The sequence below is a fragment of the Athene cunicularia genome (assembly GCF_003259725.1).
Source record: "Athene cunicularia isolate RWA chromosome 1 unlocalized genomic scaffold, athCun1 chr1_part1, whole genome shotgun sequence".
In the NCBI taxonomy this organism is placed as follows: domain Eukaryota; kingdom Metazoa; phylum Chordata; class Aves; order Strigiformes; family Strigidae; genus Athene; species Athene cunicularia.
In genome coordinates, this window is record NW_020799091.1 from 115,627,626 (window position 1) to 115,636,832 (window position 9,207).

At 38.6% G+C, this 9,207-nt stretch overlaps 1 protein-coding gene across 1 annotated transcript; it reads right to left on the bottom strand.

The window, feature by feature from the left end:
• Positions 1-728: 728 nt before the first annotated feature.
• ABHD10 (abhydrolase domain containing 10) lies at positions 729-5,672 on the bottom strand. Its single transcript, XM_026859114.1, has 4 exons — positions 5,489-5,672; positions 4,604-4,715; positions 3,540-3,677; positions 729-2,481 (listed from the first exon to the last, which is right to left on the bottom strand). The coding sequence occupies exons 1-4, from the start codon at positions 5,551-5,553 to the stop codon at positions 2,140-2,142; spliced, it is 657 nt and encodes a 218-aa protein (XP_026714915.1). The 5' UTR covers positions 5,554-5,672; the 3' UTR covers positions 729-2,139.
• Between the last annotated feature and the right edge of the window lie 3,535 nt (positions 5,673-9,207).

The following is a 9,207-nucleotide window of genomic DNA, read 5'->3' on the forward strand; positions in this document are numbered from 1 at the left end:
GTATTAAGAGCAAAATTGAATGTTTATAGGTATAACTCCCAATTTAAAAAAAAAGGCTCAACAATTTTCAGCTACTGAAATAACTTTAATATGTATGAACAAAAAGTACATCTATCACAACTTATAACTTTGGGTCTTAATAAAAATTACTTTGGAATTACTGCACTCCACTTTTTTCAACTTTTTCTTCCATTAACAGACAACACAATCTAAGAGATGTGACAAAATTGGATTAAAAAAAGTCATAGTAAGCCAAGAGCAGAAAGTTTTGAAGTAACTTAATTTTGATTTGACTATGTCTTTAAAATTCACATAAATCTACTTTTCAGGTTTTATCAGATACAAGTCACATGAATATGTAAAGCCAACAACTGTTTAACAATACATAAACCTGAACACAGCCCAACCTTCAGGAATAGCCAAGCAATTTGCCGAAATTATCTGAACTAATTGCTCTCAAAAGTAAAAAACACATTCAAAAGGTCTTAAAGCTTAAGAAAGTAGTAAATTGCATATTCTCACAAACAGAAAAAAGTCTACTGCAGAAACAGAAATACTTGGAAACAAGAATTCATGGAATGTTGCAATTCCTCAAACAAGTATCCTGAGCTAGGTTAATTGAATTAAGGAACTGGTACACTTGAATTACAAGGTTTGCATCTAAACTAGAGGCATCTTTTTTACTCCCATACCAGAATTCAAAACTTTTTACATCACAGTTTCTTGGGTTTTGCAGTACTGAAGCCTAAATAAGAAGGTAGTAATACTTCACAGGAACTCATCAGAAATTTAGGGCTTTTTGTTTTATTGTTGGTGTTGGTTTTTTTAGTTGTTTGGCTTTTTTGCTAAATAAAAAACATTACCTCAACAAAGCTCCATACAACATACTTCTACTTACAATGTACTTCTTTCTACTGACAATATTAACACTGAAAACAACAAACCCTCGAGAAATCCCTTTCCCCCAGGAGCTTTAGTCTTTTAAGGTAGCAATAGTGATGCCATTTACTACTTAAAATACTAAAGCCAGAAACAACCATATACTTTTGACTGATGCTTCATATTAAGGCCAGCCTGAACTAATTACAGCCTCTCACCTAAGTAAGTTCCTCTCAAGTTATGAATGGTACCATATTTCTGGACTAAAAAAAAAAACAGGTAACAGTCACATTTGCAATTAAATCTATTTACTATTAAATTCTGAAGATTTACATTACAAGAATTATCCAACTATCAAGTTTCAGTTACAGGTTTTCAGGCTTGCAATTGTGCACCTCAAATTCCTAACTCTGGGAGACACTATTTCTAATAACCTACAGTTCTCAAGTCGTAAAAAAGAGGCAGCGATGCCCTATGGTCCTGCACCCCCCACTTTAAAGAGGTCACTATAAAAGAGTCCCTGTTTCAGTTCAGTTTCAGTTTCCACCAAGATTATATATTGCTCCCTTAATAGTAGACCCACAAATTAACTATTACAAGAGAGCCTGGAAAAGAGGACATAAACCCCACTGATCCTCCACCTGCACTTTGAGGCCCTGTGTTCTCAGAAGTTAACTTCTTCTTTATGTAGTACCCCAAGCACACCATCAGGGTGTGCCTTCCACTTTTCAGTTTTAAAAGTACTGAAGGACAATACGATAATTTATCTGAAATCTGTTTATTGTGCTTCCTGTTATTCACTATTTCTAATAACAATAACTTTAGTAAACACTTAAGTTGTATTTTGTCTTGCACAAATGGTTCCAGACATAAGATACAAGAATGTTACAGCAAAAGGACAATAACAAAAAGGTGTCAAAGTCACTGGAAACTGAAGTTTTACCATACAGGCCAATAATAACAAAAATGAATCAACATTTTGGTACAAAAGTGTAGGAAGCTTGTGAAAAAAGGTTTTAAGTGGTGAAGGAGAGGTTCTAAATACAACAGCAGCACTCCTCCACATTTTGGACTGTCTGTGCAAATGCAGCATTAATAAAATACCTGTCTTTACGAAACAGAGGTAAGGAAACAGCAGGTAAAGCTCAGTTCCTACTGTGATAGTCACAGACCTGGCATCATCTTGTTAAGGACAAGGTTTCTGCTACTCATGGAAAAAGAGTCAGGTGTAGAGTCCATGTACATATGCTACTCTGCAGTTCATGCTAGCGTTGCCAGCTTGTCAATTAAATCATCAACAGTATTCACAAGTAGTTTTGTATCCTCCTTCTCACTCATCCGATGTTGGCCAATTTTGCGGAGGATAACATCCACATCTTTGCTCAAAACACGATCAGCAACTTGCATAGAGATCTGCCAAGGGACATCACCATCCTCCATGCCATGAATGAGCCGTATGGGACATGTTATCGGAATAGGACTATTTAGCACACAGTGATTTTCTGCTTCTCTGATAAAGTCATATTTCAAGGAGTAATACCCTTCCTCATTGTGCTTTGTTGGAAATTTCCATTCACCTTTTTCTTCTATTTCATTTTGTGCCTATAAAAAAGAGAGCGAAGAATAGACAAGACAGATGTTATGAGTTCTTTAGTGTCTCAACTTATTTCTGCTCTAAATGCAACAAAACTTCCCCAGCCATAAAATTTCATTTTGTTCATTTTTATTAGCAGAGAAGGTATATTCCTGATTGCTTCCAGCATCCGAGAAGGCAAACCCCCTACCATGTCACAAAAGCTACTCTGCACATCTCTCCTGGAAATTAATCTAGTTAGGATTCACCAATGAAATTAAGTTCTCAGCCAGAATCTATCAGAAATAAAAAGATGTATAGCCACCATGAACCATGATCTCTTTAGCTCCAATCAGTTCACTGAACTTTAAACAAAGAACATCCTAGGAAAAATTAATTTGCCAGCGATCAATCTTTTCAAGTCTTTGCCACAATAGCTGCATCTAAATACTGTATTTCCAGAATCTCACCTTAGTTTTAAGTAGTAATAATGACACTACGAAGTGCCTTGCAAAAGAAAAAAACCCACCACGGAAATATTTTAATTATTCTAAAGTATGAATTTGTCACATTATAACACCTGATTTACTTTCCTGAAGACTGGACATCATCATCAAGGAAGCAACTCAGAGACATCCCACTATCTAAATCTTCTAGTCTTTATAAACAGGCTAATCTGAATAATTCCCTTTCTACACACACAACCTGTGTCAGACTCATCCCATGTCATCTCAATTACTTTAGCAGCTACTTCTCCATCCTTGAAAGCACAAGGATCCAATTTGAATGCAAATATAAGATATTCAACATTGAAATCTAATGGACTGCTGAACAGCAGGGGTCTGACTTCACATCCTATATGCCACAGTAATAATAAAAACACATTCTAGGTAGTGCTTACACTAGCTTCATACGAAAAGCACAAAATTTTGTAGACTTTCAGATTAATGTAAATTTTCAGCTTACCTCCACCACATACACAGAAAACTTACTGGAAGACTTTCAAGAAAAGTACAGTTTGAACAACAGAACTTCTTAAATGCTTGATAGATTTTTAGATTGCACAAAAGCCAACCATCATATTTACCTCGATGGGAAGCTTCTTAAAAGTTGTCACAAGATGGTCTGCTGCTACAGCTACTCCAACTAGAGCAGCTACTTTATCTGGGCGTGCTATTGCAGCATGAAGCATCAGCCATCCACCCAAGCTGGAGCCCACCAGAATCTGAAAGAGAGAAAAGGAGATATTATTTTACAGGAAACAGCTAATAATTTTTTTCTTCTTTCACAAAGTATCAGTGTTCATTTTGTTTAACTACTTAAACCTTGGGCATAATCCTGATGTCCTTACCCAGGCAGAACTGTTGTCACCTCCAGTGGAAATTTTGCCTGAGTAAGCACCACAGGATCTGGTATTTTATTATTCTTTTAGTTTGGCATGGCTGGTTATTGCTGTCTGAGACTGAAACACTGTAAACAAAATGAGAGTGGAAACAATTCAGTATCACATTCATACTTTGTTTCCTTCTTAATATAAATGCACATGGTAAAGGTTCAGCACAGTGAAAGAGGTCAACAAAATCAAATCATAATCCAAAACCATTTTAAACACAATACTAGGTATTTTGAGGTTGCAGGAGATTTCAGGTTTCTCACAGTCATTTCTAAAGTAACTGAAGAAGTCAAATGCTGCTGCTTCTGATTTTTTTTTTAAAGCTATTTTATCGTACAGAGTATCTTATATAGTAAAATTCTTGCAAATTATTTAATTAATGCATCAGCATGGGACAGTGACATACTTTTTCATGCAGAGGGCTGTGCCACTCTGGACAATTCCCTGTCCCCTATCAGGTGGAACCTCCACCATGAGGCTTCCTCAGACTCCCTGGGATGACAGACCCGCTCTGAGCAGAAGGCTGCAATAAACAGCCTCCAGAAGGTCCTGCCAACCCACGTTTCCATGATTTTGTCATCTACCTGCTTGCAAAAGAGGTCTTACAAATATGACCTCCCAAATGACTGAGCTTGAAAAAGGGCAGGTGTCAACTGTTAAATAGAAGCTACTTTTGACCAGAGCTACTATGGCATATTTTTAATCAATGTTCTACCTTGAGGACAAAAAGCATTCTATATTTAAAAATAAAATACAACCTGTGGTCCATCTGTAAGTTCATCCAGTATAGACAAAACATCTTTTCTCCACTTCCCAATCGTACACTCCTCAAGTTTACCATGTGAACTTCCACATCCTGTATAATCAAATCTGAAAAAATAACCATCAGATTGAAAGTCACAGTACTGTCTATAGTAACATAGAAGATAACTAAACAGTACCATTTAAACAAATCAAGCAGGGGACAAGATAACACACTGAATATTTTCTTACTTGTATCACTAACAACCAGAAATTGCATGAAATGAGGTTTAGACAAAACGCATGCAATTAAGTGATACAGTGTTCTCCTATCATTTAATGTAAGAATATGCAAATTTACCATAATACTTCCCCCAAAAAAAAGATTTCCCAGACAAGAAACCCAAAATACTTCAGTTTAGAAGGTATTTTAAAACATACAAGATCTCTTTCAAACACTATCCCCAAATACGAGGACTTGTGAAACTCAGCATTCACCCTAGTCTGTCAACGGAGAGTATCACCAAGCATGTGCATGTTCTTCTAAAATCACAGACAACATTGGGAAACTTAAGATTTGGCAGTTAAGAAGCATGCTTACAGTGGTAACTTAAAATATCAGAACTCTGGGTCCTTTATTTTTCATTTCTGTGCCTACAGCCTTAATGTAACATATAGCACTGGCTAGAACACAGAAATTTATCAGAGAATTTTCTGAATTACTGTCAGAACACCTTCTCCTGATTTACCCCAGTCTCGCTACAGACAGAAATCCTATGTTTGAAACGACAGGCACAGCATGCATTCCAATCCAAATGCCAAAGTCTACATTTTTTTGAAAACCCCTTCCCTCAACGCATGATACTAGTTTCATTTTCACAAGAACAATACTCTGAATGTACCTGATGAAAGCATGACCTAGAGAGTTGCAGAAATCTTCAAGGGCAGTTGCCTTCTGACCATTCATATTTGAATTGAAGCCTGGAAGGAAAATAACCCCTGGATTCCTGCCTTTTAGTCTATGATAAGCCAGATTTGGTCGATCTGGTCGAGTAAGAAAGCTGACCGATGATTTCAGTCTGCAAACTAATAAAAATAGTTATTTTGTACAATCACCATGCTAATCTTGGCAGGAATACCAATATTTTTATAAAACTAGGATTCAGGAAATATGGGCATATTATGTGAAAATAAGGTACTTTGGTTCAAGAAAAAAGTATCTACTATATTATGACTAACTAGTATTGATCAACTTGAAAGGGAAAACTGATTGTGATTCATTCTCAAATCATTAAATGCCAACCATGTAAGTTCACTCACCATTAGCAAAGTGGCTGACTGAAGCCAAATGCTAAGATTTCCTATATTTCATTTGTCCTCATGTTTTATACCATATTGAATATATTTACTCATTTCACGTGAACTGGTAAGATTTTTCATCTGCTTAGTTTAACTTTTAATTTTTCCTTCTTGTTTCTTCCAGACTGTATTTCAAATATAATTTGGGGACTAAAGTACTCTGTGCAATCATAAGTATACAAATACACGAGGTGACAAATTTTTGATGACAGTTAAAGCTGAAGGACAAAAGTGCATCTGCATCAAAACCCAGATCCACAAAGGTGCAGATGGGGTGAAGCAGACGTAGTGGGGAAGTTAAAAAGTGGGAATTGGGAAAGAATCTAGTGACTAACTTTTTCAACATGATGAACATAAGTCAACATTAGTATTGTTTAAAACCAAATTAAATAAACAACATCTAGCCTTTTTCATCATATCAACATCTATTTCTGCTTAAGTTAAAGATTATTGCCAGGAACACTGAAAAAAAGGCTTATTTTATCACTATGCCATCTTAACATCAGCCTTTTTCTCAGATATGAAGCACAGAAGGTAAAAAGCAAAATAAAGCTACATGTTCTGTAAATACAGACCAATACATGAAACACAGCCCATAAAAAGAAACATTGCTTTAGAGCAATGATTTTCTTCTGCATCTCCAAAAGAGGCACAGATATCCCATTACAGGGCTGGTGTATTCCTGCTGGAGTAGTTATGTTATTCCAGTACTCAGATTGTTCTGTTTATCCAGAATTAAATAGCACTTTCCAAACCTAAGTATTTTGCAAATATTAAAAAAATTGAAGATCATTTAGCACAACTTCCGTCAAACTGATCTGCAACATAACACATGAAAGAAAAGTTTTCCTATCAGCATAAACTTAAAGTTATCTTGTTTTCAGTTCAAGATAACAAACCAGACACATTTGGAAAGCAAGCACTAGATTGGACTCTGTTATTCACATTACCAACCATCAAAAAAAAAATGGTCTCAAACAAGGAAAAAAGATTAACAAAGGAAATGCTAACCAATTAATAACTATGATGAATCTCACAGCTGCTACAGTAATTTAAGTTTAGCAGTCAGCTGTACCTCTGCTGTGGGGGAGAGCAAGTGATTCGTGGAGAGGTGTTATGGAGACTCAATCCACTCTTATCCCACTGAGCAAGATAATGTGTTAAACTGAAAGCTTGGTCAAGGCTTCTAAGACTTTGATACTCTCATTTCTTAGATTAGAACAAGACTGGTCCTTCAACACTGTGAATCAATAGTGGGGTAGAAAAACTATGCAACCCCAAATACATCAGGGCTTCCTAGTGCTAAAGTAACTGGATAAATACTGCAAAACCAGGCCATGACAGTATTACACCACTTCACTGTTCTGCAGCTTTGTTTTTTCACGATCAGAGATTACAATCAAGGCGTTTAGGAGGCTTTGTTTGTTTTTAAACCTGCATGTGCATGAGTAAATGTGACTGCATATCAATGCAGGATGTAGCCATTATTCAGCACTTTCCTGCAATCTAACAGAAATTATACCCTTTGAACTATAGATTAAAACCAATAAATCTTTCCTGAAACAAAGGGACAGCTCTTCACCCTACTAATGCATCAATTATTATAAAGTGTAATAAATGTGAACAGTAAAGGTGTATTTATTCAGATTAATTCATGCTATGGCTTTTGGTCTCTATGTGTTTCTATCAGTAAGCCAGTCAGTTCTTCACCTGCCAGTAACAAAGGAAATACTCCTAATTCTTTTTCTATCGAGTTTATCACTTCATGATGTATTTTTCTCCCCCTTGGTGGCCTTGATGGCCTTCTCTGAAGTCACTGGTTTTCCATCCTGCAGCACTCTAGAGGTGCCCTCTTAACTCTTTTGACAACTGGGCAGGCTTTAAACTGCAGCTACGAGACACAATCGCTGCCTAAGCTAGTCCACAAATAATATTCCACATTTAACAAGTTACTGCAGGTGCACCAGCTGCAATCCTAACCTTAGTAATACAAAACCCTAAAGCAACCACCCCAGCCAATCCAAAAGCACTGTTCTCTGAAGTCGTGCTCTCAGACTTCCCTTTAGACAGACAAAAACATCAATAACTGAACAGCTACCCAGTAATTTCTCCTCCTGTTTTCAGTGACAGATCTTGGTAAGAGCAGGGAAGCACTTCTGAAGGGTGCAAGGTGGTACTAGTATTTATAAAAGCAAGCTACAGACACAGGAGCTACCTCCAGGAAGACCACAGGCCCCCTCCCTGATGCTATGGAACTCTCTGCATATCAGAACCACTGTGCAATTTTAGTTGTGTGATGACCAACAGAAACTGTGACTGAGCCCAGCACTGTCAAAGCCAAATAAATCCTCCCAAGAACCTTGGGAATGCTCCAGCACTGTGACCTACCCACTGACAGCGGTAGCAGAGGATTAATGCAGCTGTAGGAGAGAACGGCCTCAACATTGTCCACACCTCGTTTCCTGCAGTCGCCTGTGCTACAGGAGGAAGGCGGCCACCAGTTCCACCAGCAGGACCTGTTACTTAGCCCACTCTCAGGGCACCCAACGGCACACTCAGTAACCAGCTATTCTGATCACGCTATCACTCTTAACACACAGAAAGACAGAAAAACCACCAACAAAACCCCACTGTATTTATGTTCTTATGCAGATACAAAACGTGCAGCCTTACTAGCAAGTAAGCTTTACTCTCTTCTACACCAATCAACCTCAGTCGAGGTTCATTACCTCAACAAGACCAGTCAAGATCTGTCAAATTTAAGGCAATGAATAAATTCAAGTCAAACAAGCATCAAGTCTGGAACAGCAAGATGGGGCACTACGTGTCTGGGCAGAGGATCACTGCTGAGCACTCAAAAGTGGATGCCAGCCAAAGCTTTTCAAGCGGCCAGTGGAGGCTCACGCGTAAGCACGCTTCACATCCCAGGAAGCGAAGCGGCCCGTTCCTCCTATTCCCAGCTCCTCGGAAAACAGCAGCAGGAGCTCACACTTAACTAAACACGCGTGGAAAAGCAGCTGCTCCGCAGACACGCTCAAGTTGGGGCTGTACCTGCCCTCCCCTCTGCACCGACACAGACTCGCCCCCCCGCAGGCTCGGCACGGGAGGAAAAGCCTGACAGCAACCGCGTCCTTCGGAGCGGAGCGGCCGTAACACCCCCACCCCGGGTAGGCGCCCTAGCCCTTCCCGGTGGGGGCAGCGCTGAAGCGGCGGGAGGGTGTCACCTCCTGCTGCCCGCTCTGCCGACAGCAAACAACCGCCG

What these genes read in the sequence shown, in the direction of transcription:
- ABHD10 (XM_026859114.1), bottom strand. Translation starts at nt 5,553, where the DNA reads ATGAATGGTCAGAAGGCAACTGCCCTTGAAGATTTCTGCAACTCTCTA. An exon ending in CTAGGTCATGCTTTCATCAG is followed by an intron (nt 4,716 to 5,488) that starts GTACATTCAGAG and finishes TTATTTTTTCAG; the next exon opens with ATTTGATTATACAGGATGTG. An exon ending in AACTTACAGATGGACCACAG is followed by an intron (nt 3,678 to 4,603) that starts GTTGTATTTTAT and finishes TCTCTCTTTCAG; the next exon opens with ATTCTGGTGGGCTCCAGCTT.